The sequence below is a fragment of the Arachis ipaensis genome, chromosome B06 (genome assembly GCF_000816755.2).
Source record: "Arachis ipaensis cultivar K30076 chromosome B06, Araip1.1, whole genome shotgun sequence".
NCBI classification, from domain to species: Eukaryota; Viridiplantae; Streptophyta; class Magnoliopsida; order Fabales; family Fabaceae; genus Arachis; species Arachis ipaensis.
Genome location: NC_029790.2, coordinates 131878687 through 131894242, shown reverse-complemented (window position 1 = coordinate 131894242; position 15556 = coordinate 131878687). Strand labels below are relative to the sequence as shown.

The 15556-nt window shown below is 39.2% G+C and overlaps 1 protein-coding gene across 1 annotated transcript; it reads right to left on the bottom strand.

The window, feature by feature from the left end:
• On the bottom strand, positions 12009–14389 carry LOC107647682. Its single transcript, XM_016351739.1, has 4 exons — positions 14352–14389; positions 13800–14127; positions 13188–13628; positions 12009–13121 (listed from the first exon to the last, which is right to left on the bottom strand). Exons 1-4 carry the CDS (start codon positions 14387–14389, stop codon positions 12009–12011), a joined length of 1920 nt encoding a protein of 639 aa, XP_016207225.1.

Here is a 15556-nt window from a genome sequence, read left to right as displayed (position 1 = left end):
CTCTTAGTTTTCAATTTCGTTTTGAATCTTGGGTTGAGAATTGAAGAAATTCTGTTACACTAAAAAATTTATAATATTTCAATTACACCACAAAGGTCATTAAAATTAAAAAAATTGCACCATATTAGTTCTTACCCACTTTTCATCGAGTTACTTATCACGTCATGAGTGATTTTATACATACCTTTTTACACGAGACTAGATAGAACATGTTTTTTTTTTTGAACGAAAAGCTCAACACTGTAAGTGGAGCGTAAAGACGTCTGAACAGGAACAACAAAACAAACGAACAAAAGAAAACAGCCTAGCTAAGAAAAAAGGATGCCCCATTGTCATCTCCGGCATAGCCATCAACAACAAAAGGGGTCTGCACCAAGCCACTCCCTAAAATTCATAAAGCACATGTTGATTATCTCCTCCACCCTTCTACCTTTATTCTGAAAAATTCTTCTGTTCCGTTCCAACCATATGTTCCAAATTATAGCACAAAAGCACACCATCCACCTCTTACACTCTTCCTTCCTGGTAGATAACTCAATCCAGCTTAAGAAATGCTCCTTCAACGTACCCGGATAAGACCATTTTCTACCAACATATGACATCCAAGCACACCACACCTGCCAAGAAAAACTACAAGCAAGAAACAAGTGGTGCCCATTTTCAACACCTTCATTACACAAAGCACATGACCTATCTTGTTGGTTGATGATTCCAAGTCGTCCCAGTCTATCTTTAGTATTGATTCTGCCAGACAAAACAAACCAGACAAACAACTCCACTCTTGGAGGCACTAGACCTTTCCAAATAGACTTGGTGTAGCTATAGCTTGTAACTTCCTCCGGAGTCAATTCCGCTTGCAGCACCTGCACAAAAGAGTTAGTTGAAAAAACACCTTGATTATCATATTTCCACACCACTCTATCCTCTCTATTATATGCAAGTTTAACCAGTCTTAACGTATCATGTAACTGGTTCAGCATATCCAACTCCCATTGGAATAAATCTCGCCTCCATAGAAAGTTCCAATTCCACTCAAACCCATCCCAAAACCCACAATTCCCTATCACTGATCCCTTTTGGTTTGAAATCGAGAATAGTCTTGGAAACCGATCTTTTAAAGAGCCTCCCATAAGCCAGACATCCTCCCAGAACCTCGTGCATCTCCCATCGCCAACCTCCATAGACAAACCTGTGATCAACTTCTGTCTAACTTGTTGATTCATGCCCTGTAATTGACAGATATCCTTCCACGGACCCCCTTTCACCGGTAGTGTTTGGGAGGACAAAAGCTCATTTGGATTCAGGTTGTTACATGAGCATACCACCTTTTTCCACAATGGACATTCCTCCTTTGAAAAACGCCACCACCACTTAAAGAGAAGTGCTGTATTGCGTATCATAGCATCCCCAACCCCGAGACCGCCTAATTTTTTAGGAGCCTGCACTACATCCCACTTGACCATAGCCATACCGTGCCTCCCATCCTCCTTACTCCATAGAAATCTTCTCTGCAAAGAGATCAGTTTCTCTGCAACACCTTTAGGCATCTTATACAAACTCAGGTAGTAAACCGGAAGGCTATTCAATACAGACTTGATGAGGACCAACTTACCGGCTTTATTGAGGACCTTGGCTTTCCAGAGACTGAGTTTTTCCTCCACTTTGTCAATTATTGGCTTCCACGTCTTTACCAGCCTCGGGTTAGCTCCTAGTGGGATACCCAGATACTTGACTGGAAGAGAAGCTGCCTTACAACCCAGTACACTACACATTCTTTGTACCCACTGCTCCTCACAGTTAATAGAAATCAAGCTGGACTTGTCGAAGTTGATGCTTAAACCTGACATTAGCTCAAAGCAGCGAAGTAGCCTCCTGTAATTCATGATAGTCTCATCGTCAGGTGGGCAAAAGAGTATAGTATCGTCTGCAAACTGAAGATGAGACAACTCAATGTGATCTCGTCCAACCAACAGTGGAGATATGCGCCCATTTCTAACAGCCTCTCCAATCATCCTATGCAGAACATCCACCACGAGAACAAATAAGAATGGAGACAGGGGATCACCTTGTCGCAAGCCCCTTTCCATTTTGAACGGCTTAGAAGGCGAGCCATTTATCAAAACTGACATAGAGCATGTACTGATGCATTCCACGACCCAACCCCTCCATCTTTGACCAAACCCCATTTTTTGCAGGACAATGTCAACAAAACTCCACTTGACCCTATCATAAGCTTTCTGGAAATCTAACTTTATTAATGCTGCTTGCTTCTTCTTCAGTTTTATCCACTGGACCGTTTCACACGCAATAAGGGCTCCGTCATGTATCTTCCGACCCTTGACAAAGGCACTCTGGGTCTCCCCTACCAATCCTGGCATGACTGCTCACATTCTCCTTACCAGCATCTTCGAAATTACCTTGTACACACACCTCACCATGCTAATCGGCCGCAAGTCTTTGATTTCCTTAGCACCAGTAAACTTGGGGGCCAACGCCACCCAAGTGACATTAGCATCAGCCGGTAACCTGGAGGATTGGAAAAAATCCATAACCGCTGCAGTAAAATCAGCACCAATTTCATCCCAACATTTTTTAATAAAGTTCATATTGTAGCCATCACTACCTGGCGCCTTGGACGATTCACAATCCCAAACTGCCTCCCTAACCTCGTCGGTTGTCGGAACCCTCTCTAAAGCCAATGCATCCTCCTCACTGATCATATTTACCAGTCCATCTCTGAATCCCACCTTAGGAGACTTTTCTTGATGATACAACTCCTTGTAAAATCCCCTGATGGCAATCTTAATTCGAGCTTGATTCCTTATCAATCTTCCGTTAATAACCAAAGCATCAATCCTATTATTCCTCCTTCTTGCAGAAGCTAGGTTGTGGAAGTATCTCGTGTTCTTATCCATATCCCTCGCATGCCTAGACCTCGACATTTGCTTCCAATGTAGTTCTTTCCTCACATACCATTTCTCACAACATGCCACTAGTGCACGCCTTCTTGCTTCCACCGTTCCATCATACTCCCCATCTCCTACCATATCATCTATCTTCTTAATCTCTTCCTCGAATTTCATGATTTTATTATTCATGTCACCAAACTTGTCTCTATGCCAAACATGGTCATTAACCTTAATGAACTACAAAATAGCTTATTTCCCTTAAAAAAATATACGACTATTATGACTAAAGGATGTCATTTCATCAAGTATTTAATATCAAAAACAAAGTCACCTCATATTGTCTAGTTCAATAGAAAATAAAATGTGCTAAGTTACTCATGGCTTGAGGTAATTTGATACAATTTTTTCAATTCGACGATGTTTATGATATAACCGGTATCTTGGAAACTTTTTTTATGCAAATGGTCAATTTCAAAAACTATTTTTGTACTTAATTTGAAATTAGTCTCGTAATAAATGAGATTACCCAATTCTTTTGTATTTCCTTATGAAACACCTTTATTTTATATTAATAAAATAACATTTATCTTTGACCTAAAAAATTTAAACAAAACTTAATAACAACTGAATTGTTTATTCAAATAGAAACAAAATCTTAAATAACTAAAAATTCTAAAATGATATGGTTGTTGTGAGAAAATTACTTAAATTTATTCCTTCATTAAATTTAAATTTAAAACTGCAATGGATTCTTTCAAATTTTAAAAAGTAAAAACTGAAAATTTGTACCTTTTTTATTATTCATTTTCGTAAGTGCTGAAAAATAAACAAACTAAGATATGAAGTTGTGTCTTGGGTACCAAGAACATCTGATAATCTCACTAAGTAAAACTATAAAAATTCAAAGAAGAACAAAAGAAAATGTATTCAATTAAAACAAATTCTAAACAAAACTTAATAACAAGTGAATTGTTTATTAAAATAAAAAAAAAATCTTAAAGAACTATAAAGTCTAAATCACTTTTGCTACCTAATTAAAAGAAAAAATTTAATGAATCAACTACAACATAGACCAATTCAAGCTAAAATTGAAACAGTCTTAAAAGTTCTAATCAACATTATTTTTTTCTTTCAATTTAAACTGTAACCAGAGAATATATTAAGATAGGAAAAATGTATTTCTATCATGGACATTATCTTTTTCTTTCATTTTTATTTTTGCAAAAAAATGAAAATCTGAATAACAATTTCTTTTTGAGTATTTTAAATAATAAATTTTGGAGAAAATTTAGGTGGGCTAGCATTTTTATTAAAATTTAGCTAGCACTTAACCAGCAAAAAAAATGAGTAATCCCACACTAATAGATAAAATCTCACACCATTTCAAATATCAATGATAACTAATTAATGACTACAAATCACAAAATTTACTGGGGTCGCTTCTCATGGGGAAGAGACGGATAACACACAATAGTTACAGAAGAGACGAATCAAACTGTCTTCATCATCATACTCGTCCACTTCTTTGTCAATTTTTTTTCGGATCTTTGGCTTTTCACTCCCCATAAAATTATCCTCTTTCACATCATCATCAAAGGTTTTGTTTGCTCCGTTGACAAAAATTTTAAATTTTGCTGTGTCTAAATCCAACACTACCCTACTTTAGATTATTAACATCCATGAAGTGTCAATCATCACCTTGGCAAAGCTAAAGTTCCTTCCATCTATGAGATTGTCGTCCACTTTTATCATTGTTTCTCAAACTTCAGCCACTTTGTGATAATTTTCTTCATTCCATGCATGAATTGGCATACCAAAAATTTCAATCCATGCTGTCCGCATCTTATTTATTTTCTCTTCGGATCAGAAAATAATGTCTGACGAAACTAATTTTTTAGGACTTCCAAAATAATTAAAATTTGTTATGATCAAAATATTTTATCAGAGACTAATTTAGGTCTTCACTCTAAATTTATTCTTAATTCCTTGTTTTAGTACTTTCTTATAATGTTTTCTATCTCTTATTTTATTTAATAGGGTTGGAAAAAAAGTCAATCAATGATGCTTAGCTTTTCCAATTGCAAAAATTATTTAAAATCAAATTATATTTGAAAAGTAAACACTTATTAAAATTGAAGATAATATGACTCCCAAATAATGTCCACTTTTAATATTTGATAAATTATTAAATAAGTGTTTGCATAGAAAAATTAAGTACTATAAGTAAGGATTTATTTATTTTATGTCCTAAAATTATATTTTTTGTGAACTCGTAATATGATTAGCAAAAAAAATATATAAAAAATGACATTATTAAAAATAAGAGTAATATTATCATTTTTAATTTTTTTTTTGAATTTTTTATGTACTTAATATATTAAAATATAAATAAAAAAAAGTTTGTGCGGATTTATTAATGGACATGTATTTAAGATAGAATGGAGACGAGTGGTATATGTGAATGATGGTAAACGAAGAAATTGAAATTTGGCGATGCACTTATGTAATCCGTTGTGCCGTACGGTCCATATGCTGGGAAATTGAAATTGTAGTCTTCTTGTAGAAACTACAAATGGCGTTGATTATAATGTGCAACTTGATATTGGAAGGTCCAACATTGCTTTCTGTTCTTGTGCTGGTGTTGGTCTAAAATAATCCAAGTTGATAGTCAGCATATTGAAAATGTTCTTGTTTGGTTTCAATCGAAAATATTCTCGAGTTCATTGAGAGAAGATTATCGATGAACAAGGTAGATTGATCGAAGGTGCATGTTGAATACAAGGTTTCATGATCGAAGCAGTAAAGAGACCAATATTTAAGACAGTTGAAGACAGTTATTCAATCATTAATGTGGCAAAAATAGTTACGGTTATTTTTTCTTGTATAGGAAGCACTTGATGGAATTGGATTAGTTGAAAAAAGCTTGTAAATAAATAAAGTTTGGAAAGAATAGAGATTGAAATTCGTTTTTAAAAAAAATACTCTTCTAACTTCATATTCCCAGAGATTTTTTTATCGATCTTCTTCGAAATTTTTTTGGGTTATGTTACGTGTATATTAAAATCAGCCACTAAAGTCAGTCACTAGTATAAAATACATTTTAGAATACAAATACATTATAAAAATAAATTAAACCATATATGTATTTATATATAAATACATTGATGACTGATTTTAGTGTACAAATAGCATTTCTCAATTTTTTTTATCTGTAGAACTCCTTCTACTGTCTTTACATTTTCCTTTAATCTTCTTTGCAAATTTACTTTTTCTGCAAAGTCTTTCCTTTTCTTTATGTTTCTTTTACATTTAAACACTGTATTTAAATTTAAAGTAATGTGTTCATGTCAAAGACATTTTATTAATTTGCAATTTGTTTTGTTATATTTGGTCTAGTTTAGTTCTTACTCTTTTCTAGTCTTTTAAATTCTTTCCTTTTCATTTCAAAATTTTATTTCCTTTATCAGTTCAAAAAAGAGTTTTTGGTGCATAATTTGAAATTGTTACTCATAAAGAAAAATATATTTCACTTCTAGATTATTAGTTATTAGATATCGAACCAACTCAAATTTATAATGTTAAGACTTAATGAGACTAACTATGTTTTTAATGTTGGAACGAACAACACCAATTATATAATTTGTTAGGGTAATTAGATCTACACGGTTTGTACTACCGGATTTTGAGTATAGAATTTTTTAACAAAATGAAGGGTTCAGATTTGTCTTCTCGTTCTGTGTTTTTGGTTCGATTTTGCAAGTCAGCCTCCAACTTCAAAAGTTTTTCCTCAAGTTTTCTTTTATATCGTACTTTCTTGCGCAAGTCTCTTTCAGTCTCTTGTTGTCGCTCGCTCTCCTATTTGAGTTGTTCCAACTGGCCATAATGACCATAAATGAGTCCCATGATCTCAGTTAGGTGTGGAGGTTTTTTGTTTTCAGGGGGATGTACCTTTGAATGAATTCGCTGAGTTTTTAGATGTTCCTTCTCCGTGTGGCTCACATGTTCCTTCAGGCCGTGAAGATATCATTAGAGCTCGGTCATCATTGTGAGGTTCTAGTTCAGACTCAGATACAGTGTGTTTGTCTTTAAATTGCTCGTTCGCTATAGTAAAGTGTAGACTTTCAGGTTCCCGGCAACAGAACTAATATTCCGAGGGTTAGCTGAAATTGGGTTGTTGTTGGGCCTGAATATGAGGTCCAAACTCCTTTAAGGGACCTCCTTGTTTTTGAGGTGTTACCGTTCGAGTTCCTCGTGAGAAAATAGAAATAGTACCTGTAAGGAATTCCGATGTTTAAGTTAGTAAGAATTTAAAGCAGAGTTTGTATAGATTGGGTTTAAGGTTTAAAACAGAAAAGATAACCACTTTTAGAATAATTCGGTAATTCCACTTTTAGTGATGAATAACCGTTTCGCTTTATTAGGGAAGTGGCTGAGATATCTCTTTTGAATGAATGAGAGATATCTTTGAGGGTTAGTTATTCATTTAGATAAATAGAACTGATCTATTAGCATCGTATCCAATCCCTATAAAATTGAGTAAATGTAGATGAGGTCAAATTTTTTTAATGAATCTTTATTTATTATAGACCTGACTCAATTTTAAGTCAGAATATGAATAAATTTAAATTAAAATAAATTAAGTATTAAAATAATAAATTTTATATTAAATTTTAAATTAATTTATATTTTATATTTTTTATTTGTATCATGTAACCATAAGATCGGATGCCTAATGATTAATTTTTTAGACACTACAAAGATATAAATGTAATATTTTTATAAGATTTAAAATAAAATAAAAATAAACATAAACATAAACATTAGAGATGATTTTATTGTTATGACCAGCTACGTGCTAGCCTGTCCGTTTATGTGTTGAAAACTTGGAATGGTAACCAATATTAAATGTGAGCTATTTCAGGATTTCAATAGTCTATCATTTTTTTTATTGTCCTTCTATTTTCAATACTCAATTTAGAGAAGTGTTAGAGATCAATAAATTTTATAATTTGTAATCATTAATTAATTATTATTAATATTTTTAATAATGTAAGATTTTATTTAATAATGTAAAATTATTTACTTTTTTTTTTTACTAATTAAGTTCCAAGGATCTTAAAAGCGGACATTTTAATCTTCAAAAAAAATTAATACCCAAATTAATCCCTAAAGTTTTACTCTTGCAGAATCAGTCCCAGTTTATTTTCTGGCACAGTAATTACCCATATTAGTTTCCAAGAATTTTAAAAATAGACATTTTAGTCCAAAAAAATTAATATACAGATCAATCCCCAATATTTATTCCATTAGATATAACAGTCCTGCTCCAAAAAAGGAAATTACCTAAATCAGCCAAATGAATTTCTGATACATCAATCCGCCAAAGGACAAATATATGTAATTCGAATCAATAAGATTCGAATTTGATATGAACGTAGTTCGAATTGATATAATTCGAATTAGGGGAAGCAATTCGCAACACGTAATTCGAATCAACATGAAACGAATTAAAAACATGTAATTCGAATTGATTCAATTTGAATTAGTAGGGAATGGAGGATTTAAGCTAGTTCGAATCAAGTTGATTCGAATTACTCATTTTTCCACACTAGTAGTAATTCGAAACGATATAATTCGAATTACAAGGGAGTAGCCTATATAAGGAGTTCGAATCAAGGTCATTCGAATCACTTTTCCATTCTCAAACCCCACCAAATCCCAGAGAAAACGACCCAGAATCGGTCCGAGAAAGAGTGGAGCGACAAAGTCAGGCGATGGGGGACAATCCTGGAAGGCTGTATCGACTGGATGGAGTTGCTCATATCGCCGGGGTGATCAACGACGAGGTTAGTGATTTTTGATAGCGGTTTATGACATTGGTTTATGTCAGTGGTTTTTGATAGCGGTATTGATAGTGGTTTATGTTAGCTGATTTACATGCGGTTTTACTGGCTGTTTATGTTAGTGGGTTGGGCTAGCGGTATTGCATGCGGTTTCTTCTAGTGGTTTTGTTTCCAATTTTATTGGTGGTTTATCTAAGCGATTTATGTTAGCGGTTTAGGGTGGTTTATCTTAGCGGTTTAGGGTGGTGGTATTGGAGGTGGTTAATTGAGTGGTTTTGCATGTGGTTTTCTTTAGTGGATTTGCATGTGGGTTATGTTATTGATTTTCTGTATGCGATTTTAGTATGTGGTTTTGCTAGTGGTTTACCACCATTATTTTGTGTATGTGTTTTCCAGAAAAGGTCTATGTTTGTGGTTTTCGTAAGAAATACTGTTACTGGTTCACTATATTTGTTATTGCCAGTGGTATATTTTAATTGTTTACGTCGTGAATTTTATTTGTTAGTGGTATTCTAACTCGAAATAAATATGTGGTCAATGTAATGCCCAGCCCCGGCGTTGCATTTCGAGCATGCGGCGGCAGCAGGGGATGCGACTAAATGAGAGGTACGTTCCATACTTGCAGATGGCCGGATTGTACCATCTTGCGAGACTGAACGACAGATGGTTCAGATTGGACGAGCCCCTTGTGAGTTCCTTCGTGGAGCGGTGGCGTCCGGAGACGCACACGTTCCACATGCTGTTCGGAGAGTGCACCATCACACTTCAGGATATCGCGTATCAGTTGGGGTTGCCAGTAGATGGACGTTACGTCAGTGGTTGCCTGACAGACTTTCACGTATACATAGAGGGTGGCAGGCCAGCTTGGCAGTGGTTCCATGAGTTGCTGGGTGTAGTACCTCCCGCGAACCAGATACAGAAGTTCGCAGTGAACTGTACCTGGTTCCAGGAGACCTTTGGAGAGTGCCCCGAGGGGGCAGATGAGGAGACGGTCAGGCGCTTTGCCCGTGCCTATATCATGATGTTGTTGGGCACCCAACTGTTTGTCGACAAGTCCGGCAATCATATTCACATCAGATGGTTACCGTTTGTGGCTCGGCTTGAGGAGATGGGTGGCTATAGCTGGGGGTCGGCAGCACTAGCATGGTTGTATCGGTGCATGTGCCGAGTGGCCAACAGATATGTCGTGAAGTTAGCTGGGCCGTTACAGTTACTTCAGTCTTGGATCTTTTGGCAGTTTCCTGGTTTTAGGCCTGCTGGGTATGATGCGTTTAGCTGGCCCCTTGCCTCGAGGTACCACTATCTTATTGTACCATTTATCGTTATTTTATGTATTTTCAATTTCGCATGCAATTTTATGCCTTTTAGAATCATTCATGAATGCAGTACCATGTTTAATTTCCTATGTAGGTGGTCAAGTTACAATCCTGAGATTAGCGAGAAGGGACCTCGGGTGCAGATGGCTCGACTGAGGATAGACTTGTTACAGGCTCGGGATGTAAGTACGCTCAGCCCATATTTGTAGTTATTGATTCTTTCAGTTTATATGGTTTAACGAATTCGTCAAATGGATTTGATTTGCTTTTTTCAGTTCATATGGATGCCCTACAGCACACCCGACGTCCTCCAGGTTGTCCATCCGGAGGTCTTGGAGCCTCGGCATACGATGTTATGGCGGTGTGTGACGTCCTTGATATATTTTGCGGTTGTCGAGTGGCATCAGGTTGATAGAGTGTTACCGCAGTTCGGCGGCTTACAGCCTCCCCCACATCCCGCCCTGAACATCGACTTCTTGATGTCGAAGGACGGGAGAGGTGGTGACCGTTGGTTCCCGTCCCATTTACAGCATTGGCATCTTCACTGGGAGACACGTGCAGATCATATGTTACGGTTCGATGTTGTTGCTGACCCGGGACCCTCACATGAGTTCTTGGCCTGGTGGCATCAGCATGGAAAGAGGTTCTTGTCACCTGAGATGTACTTGGGGGATCCCAGAAGTATTCCTATTCCGGTTGAGGCGACGCAGAGGGGTGCCGCCGAGTTCCAGATATGGACCGAGTTGACGACGTTCCTGACAGGCGTCGGGTTGAGAGGAGAGCTCGAGTCGGGACACGTCGTAGCCAGCGTGACTGGAGATGGCTGGACCAGGCTATGGAGGAGGGTGATGAGGCCGGTAGGGGTGGTGGTCGACGACGAGGGCGTGGAGGCAGGAGGAGGGGGGTTGCTCCTAGGCAGGATAGCCCTGATTGTGGTGATCATGCCGCTGGAGGAGGAGCTCCAGTGGGGGATGTTAGGCCCGGTCATGGTGGACATGGTGGAGAGTGGTATGGATCCGATATGGGAGATCCATCGAGCCATCGTAACACTGGGCTTGGAGTGGGGTCGCTCGGAGATTACTTCGTCGGTGTTCCCGCTGACAACCAGACACCTCAGGAGAATACGCCATGGGTGATTCCGGGATCCATGTTTTCCGAGTTTCCTGCCGGTGATGGGATTGACGCGGATTTTGGAGGATCACATTTCCTAGATGAGATCACCACCATCATGCAGGAGGATGAGGCAGCCCGTCGACGGGGACAGACGACGGGGACACAGGCAGCGCTAGATGTAGATCTGAATGAGCCTCCCTCGGTGGGCCCTGCTCAGCCTTTCGCCTTGGGTGGGACCCCAGCATCAGCACGTATTGCTCCATCACATTCAGTCGCCGGACCATCCTCCTCCAGACCCCTACATGTCCAGTCTAGGGTGCCTGCACAGCCACCTCCGGAGGACGAGGAGGACGAGATCGAGGATGAGGAGCCCCTTATCCGGAGAGGTCATAGGACACGGGTCCCACGTCGTTGTGGCACGGGGTCGCACCTATTTAGATGATTTGTGATATGTTAAATCGTCAACTTTGTTGTATGTTATATGTTTCAATTTTCAATGTTCTATTTTATTTTGTTATCTTTGTTGTATGTTATATACTTTTGTTGTCAGTGTTGTATTTTATATCGTTATTTCATCCGATCATGCAGCAGTGAGTTTGGTTTTACGTTATTGTGTATCAGTGACGGTGATAAAATCTGTATTTTCCTTATGTAACTTATTTCCATTATTAGTAACACATTTAACATACATATCTTCTACGAGACGGATTTTTCAGCACTGAAAACCGACTAGTTAGCAAACTTAGTACATCGTTTTCTAAAAAAAAAAGTACAGATGACCAAACTAATACAGCAGCAGAACATAAAACCACACATTACTATTTATTTCACCCTGCATGGCTGGGTCCTCCGGCCTGTGGACAACTCCGACGAGTGTGTCCGGGTTGCCTGTAGAGGCTACATCTCTTGGGCCGGTTCGGATCTGTCTCATTCATATTGGTCCGTATTCGAGTGGACCGTGGACGACCCTCCCTCGCACGCCTCATACTCGGGTCCGGTATAATGGTCGCCCCGTCATAAGGTGGCCAAAATCCCTCCGGAATGGGAGGAGTGAATCCCATCTGATATACACTGAAAACCGAACTGAGTCGATACACTGGGTGGACGTATGGCTGCCAAGTAACACGTGAGTAGGCACAGCATGTCAAGGCGTGCGTACATGGGAAATGAAGTGTCTGGAAGTATCCACAATCACATGTCTGAGAACCCAGTGAGACCCTGTAGCTTTCCAGTGAGAACGAACCAGTCGGAGTCGTCTCTGCCACGGTGTACTCCGAGTTATCTCTGTCGTATACAGTCACCGTGAAGCACCTAGCAGTTTTTAGATTTGCCTCGATACACTTTACCAGGTATTGACTGAATTGTTGTCCGGTACCCAGCTGGGCCTGTGCCTCCCTCCCCTTGCGGACGAATAGTTCAGCCAACCTGCCGTATGTGGCTTTCACCAGCGAGCACACAGGGAGGTTCCTGACACCCTTCAGGATTGAATTCACACACTCAGAGATATTGGTCGTCATGTGCCCGAATCTGCGCCCCTCGTCACAATACTGAGTCCACAAGGAATACTCAATCCTGTTCCCCCAGTCACACATCGCCGGGTTCTCAGAGCGCAGAATGTCAAACCAGTAATCGAACTCCACTTCGGTCTTGGCATATGCGGCGTTCACAAGAAGCCTACGAGCATCTTTGCCCTTGAAGGTGAGGGCAAAATTCGCTGCTACGTGTCGAATGCAGAATGCACGGTATGCAGCCGGAGGTAGCCATCCCCCATCAGGAGACTCAAGGGCGGCCTTGATGCCGTTATGCCTGTCCGAAATAACTAGCAGACCTGGCTGCGGTGTCACGTGCTGACGGAGGTGGGAGAGAAAGAAGGACCAAGACTCAGCATTCTCACCATCGACAAGTGCAAATGCCACGGGCAGTATGTTGGAGTTCCCGTCCTGTGCAATTGCGACAAGCAACGTTCCCCCATACTTGCCATATAGATGGGTGCCGTCAATACTCACCAACGGCTTGCAATGACAGAATGCCTCGATACAAGGTGGGAACGTCCAGAACAGCCTGTGAAAATAAGCTTGAGACTCGTCGAGCTGTCCCCCAACTCGAACAGGGCATGTCCGAAGGACTGCTACTGAACCAGGCATGGTCAACTGGACTCCTAACACCCACCTAGGGAGCTCATTGTACGACTCATCCCAGTCACCATAGATGACGGCAGCAGCCTTCTGCTTCGCCATCCAGACCCTCCTGTACGTCGGCCTGAATCCAAAGTGCGCGGCCGTGGCATTTTGGAGCACCTTGATGTTGACGGATGCATCAGCCCTCACCATTGGCATAATGAACGTCGATATGACATGATAATCCAAACTCCTATGGTCGCTGGAGATAGAGGTGGCGAGACAGGTATGCGGTCCGTTGTACCGTTTCACTTCCCAGATGCCATTGCGCTACCGGAGACTCAACCGAATCAACCATGTGCACCCATTCCCAAACTCAGAACACTTTCCCACATATCGGCGATAGTCAGACTCAATTACCTTGTACTGTACCCCTCGGCGGATGCTGTAAGTCTTCACACTCAAAAGGGCCTCATCTTTATCCTGGAACTGCTGACCAACCTGGAACTCTGTCAAACCAGCAGACCCGTCTGCATCTCTAGCGCCAAATTCAGCGGCTTGCCCTGGAAGCCCATCCTGCCTCATGGCATCCAGGTCCAATGACGAAAAATGGGGTGGGTACTGTTGTGTGCCAGAACTAGATCCACCTGCGGCCCCTCTCGGGTCACTCGCTCCGAGGTCATCGCCACTGTCATCAGCAATCAGATCCGGCTCAACATCATTGTCATCTGGATCATCAAACAATCCGTCTCCAACATCGGCTGGTGTAGCACAATGTAATGAGCTCGGAAGATGTTCCCCTGTAACAACCTCGTCGCCAACATTGCCCCTGAGGTCAACAGCGAACGAAGGGGAGGCGACAGGCTGGGTCGGCAGCTCGTACGCAGGGACAAACGAAGAAGCAACGGCAGGTCTCGAACTAGAACCGGCCACCGTGGCTAAGGTGTGCGTATTCCGGTTCGAACCACCCGAGTTGGATACCACATCAACCAACTTTGCCAACAGCTCTGGTGTCCTCACCTCGGGAAACTGCCGGCGACAATGATACATGACCTGCAAGTCCTCATCACTTCCGATCGTGAAACAGTCATACTTCACGGTATCCTGCAGCACCGTCGTTGGAATGCGATAGAAAAAATTCTTTACCCTTTTCAGACCATCCAGACCAAGCTTCAGCAGTACAGAGCTAACAAGGTCATCATAGCTCGTGGTAGGCCTCACGATAATACAGAGAGGATCCTTATCAGTGAACTTCACACCGGATCGAATTTTTCTCTTAATCGATCTTCTGTGGTGAACCAACACTAAAAAATTATCCTCACTAGCCATCTGATCCCTCTATTGAGAGCAACTGACGTTCACATCATATATATAGAACTCTGCTTCATAGTAATTCGAATCAACTTCATTCGCACCATATATATATAATTCGAATCATATCAATTCGAATTAGCTTTAGTCAGCAACCAATAGTAATTCGAATCAATTAGATTCGAACTCCCTACTTATGCAGCTGATGCTAGTAATTCGAATTGACTCAATTCGAACTATGCTTTATTAAATCGATGCATATTGATTCGAATTACTCAAGCACGTTACTTGGGTGTAATTCGAATTTAATCAATTCGAACTACGTTGGAATCAAATTCGAATCGTATTGATTCAAATTACATATATTTGTTCTTTTGTATTTTTGGATAAAAATAATAATAAATTTATTTATTAGATTTTTATGTATGTATTTGTAATAATAATAATAATAATAATAATAATAATAATAATAATAATAATAATAATAATAATAATAATAATAATAATAATAATAATAAGACGAAAAACTGTTATGTCTAATGGAATAAATATTGGAGATTGATCTGTATATTAATTTTTTTAAAAATTAAAATGTCTATTTTTAAAATTTTTGGAGATTGATCTGAGTAATTATTCTGTCGAAAAATAAACTGAAAACTGATTTATCTACCAGAATAAAACCTTAAAAATTAATTTAAATATTAATTTTTTTAAGACTAAAATATCCGCTTTTAAAATCCTTCTAAACCGATTTGGATAAGTACTCATTAATTAACACTGATTCAACTCATCATGACTTTAACAATTGTCCATTTTAGCCTAATTTCCACGTGAAGATATCATGCCTATGCTAAATTCAGATCTTTAAACAAATTAATCAAACTTTAGAGAAATCATCCTTAAAATCATGTTACCATAAATATATATATTTAAGTAAAAAAATTGTT